Raw genomic sequence first — 13,452 nt, forward strand, 5'->3', positions numbered from 1 at the left:
CAAGGATGCCATTCTATCTAGACCAAGGGAACAGTAACACAAAGTAATGAAAATATGAGAGAATATGGTTTGTACTAGAACAACAAGGCATTCAGTTTGGCAGGAGTGTGAGTAGTGGCAGAAAGGACACTGAAAGGGTAGGCAGAAATCGGTTCACGAAGGGGCTTATTTGCTGGATTTTATCATATACAAAATGAGGAGCTGTTGACAGGTTTTAAGCAGGAAAATAACATGATCAGAATTGTATTTTTGAATAATCCCTGTGGCAGTGATATGGAGGATGGATTGGAATAGATTCAAACTGGGGGCACAGGTCACTATTAGGAAGGGCTTGCATTATCCTAAGAGGATGATGAGGGCTAAACCAGAACAGCAACAAGAATGATGGAAAAAAGGGGAGAGGAGTTGAACGCTGCAAAATGAAACTGAAACTTCTGTATTTCAAATGTGTCAACAGTATTCTAGAGGGAAATAAGATAATGGTGTCCCTGTATTTGTCTCTGTCTTCCTGTTAATGAAATAGTACTCATTAAAGTCTTCACAGAGTCAAAGATACTGTCTAGTTAGGTAAACATTATGCAAGTTTTCAGCCAAGAGTAAATATATAAAAATTATTTTACAAATAATACTTAATGTTTCTGCATTGAAGAAATAAATAGATGAGAAGATTAAATCTTTTATTTCACAAGGCTTTTAAAAGACACAAAACATAAACCTATTTATACATAAAGGAAAATAAGAATTCTAAGCAAGAGCTTATCATGACGACATTACCCATCATTCTTTACCTTTAAACCTTCTGCCCTTTCCTTGGGTAGTCATTCAGAAATAAGGACCAGTGAATTTTGTTATCTGGATGTCTTTTATCGTCGTAAATTTAAGCTCTTTATTTACTGGATGAATGTGTCATCATTTCATTTAGAGCATTACTACTTATCAGAAAATCCGATTTTTTTTCTGTGATACGTGAGCCAGTTCCATTTGGAATTTCTAGAGGCCTAATTTTAGTCAATATTTTCAAAGTATGATAAAGCTCAGAAATAATTTGTTAATTAAGATAACAAATATTAGCCAGTAAAAGGAAACCGAGACAAGACTCTAAAATAATGTATTTGTTAGTAGTCAATCCACATTTATGAACATTAGCATATATTAGTGAACAGTTATGTTAAGGCAAAAGACTCTCTCAGATATAATCTATTTCCATCAATATGTTAAAGATTACCAAAATCTAAAATATATTTTATAATATAATAAGTGACATGAAATGATTTCAGAAAGGAATTTCTATGTTACAGAGTTTGTTATTAGGAAGGTACCATAAAAGTATAATGGGAAATAAAATTTTACTTAATATAAGGTGGAAAGATAGAAAGATAAGCTTTTAAGTATTTACATAGATTAATGAATTATTTGCCAAATTCTCCTGAAATGCTACCTAGTTCCTATTAAATCAGTGGACACTTGCTATATGAGCTATTTTTCTTTAGAACTGTATTTTTTTAAGGAGTCCGTTTTTATCAAAGAAATTTACCTAAACTTATACATATATTAATAGTTATATATAGTAAGTGAAAATGCCCTTATCTGAAATTAATACATTGTATAATATCAAAATCTTCATAGTCTTTTTTAGAAAACAGAAAAGAGAGAGAAATAAAGAATTAGTTACAACATTTACATTTGATGTATTATTGAGTAGATATGAAGCCTCTGAAATCTACGATATTTTATATTTTTGTCATCACTTAATTCTATTTGCATTTCTCTTGCTTTAGTATTTTAATAGTATTAATAATATAGTTTGCATCATGTTTACCTGAACACTTTGTATGTTATATATTTTTAAAAGAATATCTTGCTTCTTTTTGATTAGAATTTTCTATAAAAGACATTAGTTGAAAAATTAACTTCTTACCTAAAGTTACTATCCTCCTTAATCATTTTCAAATAATGGGTAAAGCTGCATCTTTGTGAATTTATTTTTGAAAACTTGGTTACTTTAGTAGAAACAGACACCAGAAATTGAACGTTGAATGTATTTCTATGACTCACATACAGTATGGTGTATCCTTTTTAAATTTTATCCTAGAGCACTTTTTTAAACGTGCATTAGAATACAGCTGTTCTCTCTGAAATGGTCCCTTTTTACAATGGTGAAATTTAACAAACTATTTTTATAATCTTTTGAATATCATTTTTGCATTCTGGAATTAATTGATGAATTATAAAAGTTCCAGATACTTTTGTTTTGTTAAAAAAAATAAACACCCGTATTTGAATCTTCTGATAGCAAAACAAGCAATATACCATTTAGGGTTGAAATATATAATATTTGAACTATGGTTCTATATATTTCAAAATTCATATTTTTTATAAGTAGATTTATCTATTTGTCCTATAAAACGTAGCTTTCTATGAAGTGAATCACTTAATGATATTATCGCTTTGGATATAAAATTGGCCTACATATAAGTGCTTCACTCCTCACCCACACCTACCTCTCCAAAAGAAAGTCTACCAGTAGTCTCGCGCAGTAATGAGCAGTCTTAAATTAAAAACAGTTGTGCATTAGAGCAAAGGAAGATATTTTTCATGTTAAAGCAGTTTTTACCATCAAACATCTAAAGAGTTATAAACTATGAATGAATTACCTTTAAACCATGGTCTTTAAGGTTAAATTCATTTTCTGAGTGCTCTTAGGAGTGACATTATGCTATCACCTTTTAAAATATTTTAAATGATAAAATTCTACATTTCACGAATAGTGCAGGAACAGGTTTAATTACGTATGTTTCCCTTTGCTTGGGAATTAAAATGCTGTAAATGCCATAAATTGAGTAAGTTTATCTCAGAATGAGGAACATTTAGAGACAAATAAATACCCAATAACTATTTATAGCCTGAAAAGATGCGTTTAAGTCACAGTCAAAATACAGGTTACTTGTGTAAAATCTAGCCTACTGAATAAACAAGTATTTTTTTAATTAGAGTGAGTAATATGAGTAAAAATTTTTCAAATAAGAGACATTAAGAGAATTATAACTCTACTGTGTGATTCTCAATATTCCCAATTGCTTGCAAGTGTTTATTCGGATAACAGCGTAACAGCAACAAAGGACTTCTTTAAATGGCATATTTTTCAGCTTTATTTCAAATGCTGTATAGCATAAGAACCCATTGCTCAGAGAGAAATTTTAAGCCATGGAAAAAGAGTATGAAACATATTCCAAAGTGCTGAAGGAATTAATTGCCCTATTAGGTAACGAATACCCAAAAGAATGAGCATTAGTGATTTATGGCTTAAAGTGCTTGGGTCTGATCAGCATTTTGACTTCTTTGAAGGAGGACTTGTAGCCACCAGGTTGTGCCTCACTTATACCAGGCCAGGTCCCCCAGAAAATCCCATTTCGGACACCTCTGTATTTCTGGTGATAATATTTGCCATTTAAGTTTGCAGAAAGACATGCATCAAACCACCAGCCTGAACTGTAGTAGAGCCCACAGTTCCCAGAGGGGTATCGATCGTTGTCTCTATCCGGGGTGGTGAAAAACTTCAGATCGTGGTTGTAATGTTTACTGAAATGTAAGGCATCTCCAGCTGTGCCATTATAGTTACCAATGTGTAAACGGTATTTGAGAAACTCGTTGGCCACATAAAAGTGATCATACAAGGCATAGAGTTTGACACCGTTAAAGTCTTCAAGATCTATTCTTAGAATCATGTCCTTACTCTTAGTCAGAAGATGGATTTTATCGTTCCCCAGCCAAAATTCTCTTCTGGGGTTTCCAAAGCCTACTTTGTAGTCTTGCCATGTTCTGGTGAAGTTGGTGCTTCCATCAACACGTGCCTGCAGCACTGTCCAGCCTCCCCCCATGGTCTCCATGTCACAGAAAACTTCGAAGCTACTATTTTTGGGATCCGGTGTGACTCTGTAGAGCTCACTGCTTCTTTTGCCTATCGTGTAGTATTCAGAGCAATCTTTATATATAAGATGTTGAACTGCAGGGGTAAAAAAAGAAAGGCATTGGATTTTGTTGATAAAAACTAGGCATCTAAAGAATTCTTTATATGCACGAAAGCAGTTTTATAATTTGATCAATGGTGATAATGAAACCTTGCTCAGCTAAACTTACTTGAACCTGTTTAGCAAATGCTTGTTAACGACTCAGAACAAGAACCTGGTGTCATAAAGCAGACAAAGCTCCCCAGCAGTCTTGGTTGGTAATAATACTGACAACACCACCAACAAACAACAACAAGAAGACATAAAAGTGATAGTTTCAGTAACTCAGTAATATTTAGTGAGGGCTCCGCATGTGTTCTAGGGATTCTTGATAACATTTTCACACTTAATCTGCACATGAACTTTATGATGTAGATATTATTAACAACCTGCTGGTGAGAAAGAATATTAGGCTCAAAAAGGATCCGTGGCTTGTCCAACTTCACAGAAGCTTTAAAAGGCAGAGCCAGGACAGAGCTCAGATCTGGCTGGCTGCAAAGCTTGTCCTTGTGACCACTGCATCCCTTGGTCCTGAAAGTCAGATGATTCCAACGCTCCTAGAACTGCATTCCATGTATACAGAGGAAGCACAGGCTTCTATATCCTTTCACCTAAAGAGGCTGATAGACTCCACTTTCAGGCAGTTTTATAGGATCGTTCTAAATGATTTATTAAAATTCTAAAATACAGCATTGATCAACATTTCCATTTATTTTACCTGCTTGACAATTAGACACAGAAGCTTAAGTTCTTTTTAAAAACTTCAATAATATACCAATATTCTTACTCTGAATTTATTATCCAGGAAAATATTTAGCTAGTGTTTCCCATGTCTGGTTTCTAGAAGGAAACCACAGGTGATTATGCACAGGATTAGTGTAATAAACAGTTAATGTGGTTCTGTAGGAACCAACACAGATATTTACTCCAAAATAATTTTTAAAAAAATTGGTACTGGATCAGGCAAGTTTAATACAAGACACTTATAAGCCACAAATAATCTATTCATCTGTACTTAGAGCTCAGAATATTCAGATAGTTCCCCAAAACTTAGTAGAAAAAAAGACAGTAGAATCTTGTTCTTGTCATTACAAATTGCCATGCAGTACCACATCTAATGTTCACCCACGTATGTCACCTAAGATGTGAAACTCTGCCTTGCAATGTGCAGGGCACATTTAGATGCAGGCTGCTGGGACTATTAGCAACAGTGGTCCTGGAATCTCCCAAATACCTTCACTGGGTAGATTCCCTGGGGAATCTACCTAGGGAAGATGCATGAGGTGCTTGTTTCTAAGGGCCATGATCTCTGCTTCAGGCACCATATCCCTTCAACCTCACACTCATGCAGAGATGGCTTTCCAAAGTGTGATAAGACCACCATCAGCAATGGTCCCAGAAACTCATGTGGAAAAACCAGGGTTTGGGGGAACCAGTGCCACAGCTAGCGGTTCGTGGGCAGAACAGGCAGTTAGGTTTATGGCCTTTAACATATACTTATTAAAGCTAATTCAGATTATCAGCAGATAATCTGGATGGGGAAGATGGGTTCTATTGTTACATGCTTGAATTCTAGTGAAAGAGAGGAAGAAATAAGAATGTATTCCTTCCCTTACTGGTATGCCAAAACGCCCCTTAAAATGTTTTTGGGCCACTAGGTCTAAAAGCAAAAAGTTTTGCACACATATGAAGCCATATAGCTGCTTTTATCCCATCTATAAAATCTCCCATTTCCACTAGACATTCGGGATTATGAACTGCAGATTACTTGCTAAAATCTTTCAGAGGTCTCTTGTTGCCATATAAGGAGCAGTCACCTGACCACACAAATAAACTGATTTCCAAAGAACAGAGTACAACCCCAAACACTGCCTTAACTCTACTGTTTTCAAACACTTCAGTGAAGAGATAAATAAGTTAAACTCACTGAAACATTAAGAAATTCTCTTAGAATATTACTCTGCCATAAAAAGAAATGAAATTGAGTTATTTGTAGTGAGGTGGATGGACCTAGAGTCTGTCACACTGAGTGAAGTAAGTCAGAAAAACAAATACCATATGCTAACACATATATATGGAATCAAAAAAAAAGAAAATGGTTCTGTAGAACCTAGGGGCAGGGCAGGAATAAAGATGCAGACATAGAGAATGGACTTGAGGACATGGGGAGGGGGAAGGAGAAGCTGGGAGTAAGTGAGAGAGTGGCATGGACATATATACACTACCAGATGTAAAATAGATAGCTAGTGGGAAGCAGCCGCATAGCACAGGGAGATCAGCTAGGTGCTCTGTGACCACCTAGAGGGGTGGGATAGGGAGGGTGGGAGGGAGACTCAAGAGAGAGAAGGTATGGGGATATATGTGTACATATAGCTGCTTCACTTTGTTATACAGCAGAAACTAACACACCATTGTAAAACAATTATACTCCAATAAAGATGTTTTTTAAAAAAAATAAAGAAAAGAAATTCTCTCCCTCCACTTCTGTTTGTGTGTAGCTCTGGCGTCAGCAAATAAGATCTTTGAAAGTGCTTTCTGACGCATACAGAACTCATGATTTTTTGTAATTAGGTCCTATTCCTTTCTGTGGGCACATGTGCAAAGATAATAGTTTTTTCTGTTTCACCTTGATGAATAAAAGGCCTAACTTATATAATTCATCCTTTATTTAACTTATATGATAAGGTTAATGTTTATAGATACTGTCCAGCTATATAACATTCATGAACAAATGATAAGAAAACATTATACATACCTGGACGTGATTGTTTTTGTTCTTGAGTGGGACACTTAGATGAACATTTGCCATCCAAACTATTGACAACAAATGTTAGGTTTGCCACTTTGCTATCAACATAATGTTCTATGTTGTTCATATTTACAAGATTCAGCTTCTCCAGGCGACCCTGAAGCACGTCGATCTCCTCCTTGGCATCCTTAAGGTCAGAGGACAGCTTGTTAACCTCGCTCTCTAACTCTCTAACTCTGTTGTCACCAGCTTCTCCCAGAGCTCCTGTGCCGGGTAACAGCAGTCCACTTCTGCCCAGGTCTCGGTTGTCATCAGCCTGCAGTTTGCAGTCTTGGCAAGACTTCTTCAGGCTCTTTACAATTTCCTTGAGGTTCTGGACTTCTTTGAACACCTCCTCGATCCTGCCAAACTGCTTGGGGAGCTGAATAGTCAGCGGGGGCAGGTTCACCTGGTAGGGACAGTCTCCTCCCTCCTCGCATTTCGCTCTGCTTTCTAGTCTCACCGGGCAGGCGTCCTGGGCTGCTTCATCTTTAATTTCCTCTGTTGCATTGTCTGCCACAACCAAAAAACCATAAGCAGCAAGGACAGCGGAGCTCAGCCAGCACCACTTCGCCAGCTTCATCTTTGCGGTGGCGCTCGCCCCAGCAGGGAAGGGGGCCGTGCTGGAGCTCTTTTTAAGAGCTGCAGCTGCCTTCCTGAGTCAGGCTTTCCGTGTTCTCAGAAAAGGGCGGGAGCACGTTGCATCACCAGTCTCAGAAACACGGAGGAAGAGGAGATCGTCCTCATCAAACTCAGTGTGCCCCAAACTGTTATTCGTTCTCAATCAAAACCACCCGCTTTGGAATTCCTGCAGTTGGTCAGATGCACATACTCAACAAGTTTCACTTTCATCTTTTATTTTTAAAAAGCACAAGAAAAATCTTGAATCTTAAAATAATTATACTTGAAGTAAATCATTTCATGATACTTAGCTCCACAGTGGGGTAAATAGTTTTTAAAGATAAAATTGAATGTGCTAGTTATCCAGATTATGTGAAGGACAGAAATGTTACAAAAATGGAAACGGTTCTTTTTCCTTCTGGGAATGGGGCATTGAGAATTCTGTATTTTCTTCACGTTGTGCTTTCAGGTGAAATCTCAAGCACTTAAAATTTTACATATAATGAAGTTCAGCTTTCTGGTTCATGCAGTGGACTTTTGTTTCATCTGTTTGAAAAGGGAAGAAAACTGGTAGAAAAAAAAGCGCTGCTTTCTATTTCTCCAACCACCGCATAGCACAGGAGGAATGTCTAACTGACAAAAACACCATTAAAATACATCCTTGCCTTTCATCAAAACCAGCAGCCTTTTCCTTTGCTCTTCACCAACTCTGTGACTGTACTGTCCTTCCACATCTGCCAAGTACGAATCTCTGAACTAGTCTGCCCCATCTTGGTTCTGATTCTTCTTTTGTCTCCGGCATCTTTGCCTTCCCTCCCCGCGGGCAGCCATAGCAGTCCCCTCTCTGTGTTTCTGCCTCCGCAGTGGGCCCTCCACCTGGTCTCTATGTCACTTACTATGTCACTGCTTTGCCCCAAACATGTCTGCATTCATGACTTTTCATACTTTTCAAACCTTTTTTCATGGTTTTCAAACTCTTCTCCTGAGAGGCTGAGGACAGGAAGGGGGAACAGCTTCTATTGAAGGAACCACCTCCTTTTAATTTATTTTACATATTGGCGTCTCATGTAAGGTTTCTTATTAAAAAAGGATTTTATTGTTTTAAAAATAATTTCAAAATTATGGCTAAAAATCTAAATTCTTATTGTATTATTTAAAGTGCTCTGTAATCGATCTCTTATTTATTTCTTTAACCTGATTTCCTATGATTTTTCTATCTACTCCTTCGTTCCAGCCAAACGCTCCCGTTCAGCCTAACTATTCATGTGCTCTAAATGTGTCAGGCTCACTTTACACTTCCAAACTGTATTTACTCCTGGATACTCAGGAGGCCTAGATTCCACCCCTGCATCTACTTCTTATTGGATCTATAGATCATTAACTTTGCTGAGCCTTGGTTCCTGGAACTGTGAAGGAGAAATTTGGCTATTCTCCCCTCATGTAGGAATGATAGTTACAAAAATTTTGAGTGGTGCAGTGCTGAAGGAAAAATATGCAGTGTATAAAATGTAACATTCTTGGGCTTCCCTGGTGGCGCAGTGGTTGAGAGTCCGCCTGCCGATGCAGGGGACACGGGTTCGTGCCCCGGTCCGGGAAGATCCCACATGCCGCGGAGCGGCTGGGCCCGTGAGCCGTGGCCGCTGAGCCTGCGCGTCTGGAGCCTGTGCTCCACAACGGGAGAGGCCACAACAGTGAGAGGCCCGCGTACCGCAAAAAAAAAAAAAAAAAAAAAGAAGGAGAATGATGATAATATAGATAATAATATCTTATAAAGCAGAAATATATAGGAACGATGTTTAGCGCAAGGTACATTATTAAATGCCTTCGACTGGATAGGCTATAAACCCACATATTTAGCCTGTCAAGTCCAGTCAGGAATTTATTAAAGATCTGTATACTCAGCACTATGCTAGAGCATATAGATGTATCCATCCATCCATCCATCCATCATATATTAACTGAGCATCCTCTATGTGCAAGACATTGTTCCAGGCACTTAGGCTACACTAGTGAACACATCAAACAAAAATCCCCTTTTCCTTCTTAGGAAGGGGTATTGAAGGCTTTGTATTTTGTTCATGTTGGACTTTCAAGTGAAATCATAAGCACTTTTAAGCTTTTCTAAATCTAACAAAGGTATAGCTTTCTGACTCTTGCATTGGGCTTTTGTTTCATCTCTGTGAATCAGGGATTTGCTTTCTAGGCACTGATGTTGATTGGGCCCTGCACACCCCACTTAGCCAAGGGCCAGTGGCATAGTTCCATCTAAAAAGCTTGGACGTGCTATGGGAACTGGCTCCTGTCCCTTCGGGACCATAGAAAATACCCCAAATAAAGGCCAAAAATCGCTTTATTAATCAGTTTTTATCGACACTAGTAAGTGGGAATTCTGGGTTCTTAATTTTAAAAGATTATTGTTCACTTGCCAGAGGCAGACACTAAGTGAGGACCACATGAAAGAGGCTCAGTCTGCCTAATGAGTTTACAGCCCACGGGGGCAGAGAGTGTTGTGCAGGAAGCTTTCACAAATACTATCTCACTACATCCTCCCATCTACACAATTACTTCCTGCATGTGCAGATGAGCAAAGAAAGGGTTCAAAGCAATAAATCACTTGCCTATGGTTTTGCACTTTTTAAAGGACACTTGGAATTTGAACCTGGGTCTGACTCCAAAGTTCACGTCTTCTCCTGTGCCACCCTGCCATGTGGGGGGCAGAGAGATAATACTGGAAAGGAATATTGGTACCATGTTGTGGAGAGCCTGGTGCTTAAATCACTGCTTAGATCAGTGGGGAGCCACTGAAGGTTTTGAGCAAAGGAATAATATAATCAGTTAAGCATTTGAGAGAAATTAATCTATCATTGAAATTGTAGGTGCACCGGAAAGGGAAAGATTAGGCAAAAAGAGCAGTTTAGAGGCCATTTAAATAGTCCAGGTCATTGTTTCCTGAAGTGTGTTTTCTGGAACGTGAGTACCTAGATGTTGATAAATGTTATGTGACAACGGAGTTCCAGGACAGGTGGCTCTGAAAATTATCAGTAATTTGCAAATGTGCATTATTGCTGGCCAAGAAGAAAACAACATATGCTGCATTTTTCAAATTTTGGTTGATAATGGGAATCCTTTTTTCTTTTCTAGCACCATTTTTAGGAATGAATCTTCTGCTAGAAACCAGTAGGAAATGCAGTGCTAGGTGAGAGGTGCTAGTGTAGTGGCGGGCACTAGGTAAGAGGTGAACTAGTGTGGTGGCAGGAGGGGTGGTGAAGGGGTAGCAACTATTTTTGTCAAAGAGTAATAGAATCTATAGAATATGATAAGCGATGAAAAATGGAAGGAGAGGGAAGAGTTGAGAGAGCACCATGAAATATGACTCCAACTGAAGTTAAGTAATGCCATGGCAATGAGAGTAGAGAGGGAGCCGTAAGCTGGGGAGAGTGTAGTAGTATTATTTCTGTTTTGAATAGAGTGACAAGCCACCAGGTAGAAATATCTAACATACAGTTGAACATCTAAGTATTACAAACAGCACAGAATGGATATGGATGTCAATTTGAAGCCACAGGAACCAAAAGGATGGTAAAACATGAGAACTGGAAGAGTGCTGTGTCACAAAGACCAGGAGAGAGGGTTTCTAAGAGGCAGCCATCAGATAATCAAAAACTTGAAGAGCTGATTTCTGGTCCTCAACTCCTACAGAATTCCCACCCTCCGACCTTGACTCTCTGTCGTCTCCTTCTTGCTGGAAAACCTTTCCAGATTTTCTCATGCCCAGCCTGCCCTGACTCCTAGAATCGTCTACTGATTCCTCATGGCAGTGTCGGAAACTTCTACCCCGTATCTGCTCTCAACCTGGAACTGATGCATTACGCCCACTTACAGACTTGTTTTTCAGATCTAAACAAATTATTTAACACCAATACATGTTGGGATTTTAAAGTAGCAAGATATATTTTTATAAGCCCCATATGAAAATTACTTTCATCAGTCTATATTCACAATATATTCAAACTTCTTTTTTTTTTCTTATGCAAAGAATATTTAAGAAAGGATCTGCATTTACTGTATCTGGATCAGATCCCAAAAGCAAATTTTCATTTCCCTTAACACAGTTTTCTTAAAATAAAGAAACCCTTTATGTCTCTATTTGTACCAAAGGAAGTAAGTAAATTTAATAACAATTATTATTTACAGTACTGAGATCCTTTTCTTGATATCATGCCTATTAATTTAACATAGTTGTAGTTTCTAACTTACTAAATTTGATGGTTCTTTAGGGAGTACATGTTTGGGGATAAAAAATTAAAACATTCACTTTTTAATCTACTTGGTTTGTAATGTCAACAGTAAATAATGTTTATCTTAATATTCCTTAGAGGTCTTAGTCCTTGTTCATTATAAAGTTCATGGAAAGAACTTTAAACAAAAGCCTGATTTCAGCAGCCCATAGAGAACTGCCTGATTTTGGTTAAAACTAGAATAATAGTTGGTAGTTTCTTTGTTATGCCTTGCAAGTACATCTCTGGCATAGATAAAGAGATCCAGACTAGGAAACCCTCCAGCATGGACCTACCATGAAAGATCCACTATGTGAATCCTTAAGGGTCTGGATCAAGAGAAATATAGGGCAGAAATATCCAAAGGTCCACTCTTAATAAGACTATAAAACATGCAGTCATCTGATGAACTAATGGCCTAGGTCTTCAGTGAGATATCCAGGGCTTCTCAGGTTAGAATTCTTTGAAACTGGAATATTTCATGGGAGTCTTGGAATGTCCATCTTATCAATGTCAATATCTTATCAACAAAATCTTTTACTGTGTATCCCACACCAAGCCACGGATCATGGAGGAGCTAAGAGATCCATGGGGCATGGCGTCTAATTTTCCTGTCATCTCTCTAAATTTCCAGAGACTCAATAAACTTCATATAACCAATGTTGAGGAAACAAAATATGTTTATTTTTATTTCTTGTATTGGAGATTGATCTTGAGTTTCCTTTTATATTCCTCAAACAAAACAAAAATAAATCATAATAAAGAAATCAAAAATATGAAATTGTGGCTTTCCCTGTCTTCCCTTTGTTTCTCATAATTTATGGTAGTTATGTTTTCTATAATGTCACCACAAACACTGAATTAGCAAATACCAAACCATTGCTCCTAGGGGAAATGCAGGGTTAGGCTTCTACGAGCCTCTGGTCCTAATATTTTTGTCAACTGATCAATATATAACCTTGTTTTCAATGTGTTTCTGTTTAAAGACATCTTATTTAGTATATATTGTTGATTCATTAACACAGAATACATGACCAAGAGAACTATAATCATGCTTGAAGGAAGCTTATCTAACACACGTATTTCCTCCTTAAGGTACATCACAGCCTTCTTGCACTGAGGAACACTAGATAGCACCTCAGAACTATGCTCAGGGGCCATTTTAAACAGTGAAAACATCAGCAAAAAACACAAAAATGTGGAAAAACATGGCACTTAGACCACAAAAAGAGCACTTGGTTACAGTATGAGAGCTGAAATAAGACAACAAGAGTGTTGATCTCTGAGCTCAGCTGGGAATGCATGTGTTGGGCAGCTCGAACTTTTCACCACGCTGGCCATGTCTACAAATGGTCCCCAAAGCCCACAAGTATTATCCTGGAGTTATAAATAAATTCTAATAAGTAACTGAATTTGCAAATATGCAATACATGAATAATGAGGATTGATTTTATACTGTTACAAAATCCAAGGCTTTAAATTCTTAGAAATGTCTATATATTCATTCTAAGTGTTAATTTGGTTTTATCTGTTTTATCACTTGCATTTCTTAGGGTATTATTTGCTTTGTTTGCCTTTACTTGGCATTTAAAAATAATATATAAATTTATAGAATATATAACATTACATATATCTATTATGTTATATAATTTTATATAATATCATACAATATCATATATGTTATATAATTATATAAATTTAAACTGAATAATAAAATTTAGCTTAGGAATTTGTTTCAGTTCATTCTTAAAAACAGTAT

The 13,452-nt window shown here is 37.3% G+C and overlaps 2 protein-coding genes across 2 annotated transcripts in view; one reads left to right on the forward strand and one right to left on the reverse strand.

Moving 5' to 3' along the window:
* The window catches only part of CCDC146 (coiled-coil domain containing 146), a 109,806-nt gene that overhangs the window by 22,339 nt on the left and 74,015 nt on the right, over nucleotides 1-13,452 (forward strand). The window lies entirely within an intron of this gene.
* Nucleotides 664-7,416, reverse strand: FGL2 (fibrinogen like 2). Its single transcript, XM_060020308.1, has 2 exons — nucleotides 6,763-7,416; nucleotides 664-4,003 (listed from the first exon to the last, which is right to left on the reverse strand). The coding sequence occupies exons 1-2, from the start codon at nucleotides 7,376-7,378 to the stop codon at nucleotides 3,297-3,299; spliced, it is 1,323 nt and encodes a 440-aa protein (XP_059876291.1). The 5' UTR covers nucleotides 7,379-7,416; the 3' UTR covers nucleotides 664-3,296.

The sequence above is a fragment of the Delphinus delphis genome, chromosome 9, assembly GCF_949987515.2.
Source record: "Delphinus delphis chromosome 9, mDelDel1.2, whole genome shotgun sequence".
Taxonomy (NCBI): Eukaryota; Metazoa; Chordata; class Mammalia; order Artiodactyla; family Delphinidae; genus Delphinus; species Delphinus delphis.

Bases quoted from the DNA above. Each gene is read 5' to 3' on its own strand.
- FGL2 (XM_060020308.1), bottom strand. From the start codon at position 7,378: ATGAAGCTGGCGAAGTGGTGCTGGCTGAGCTCCGCTGTCCTTGCTGCT. The intron at 4,004-6,762 runs GTATGTATAATG...TTACCCCTGCAG, and splicing joins ACAAAAACAATCACGTCCAG to TTCAACATCTTATATATAAA.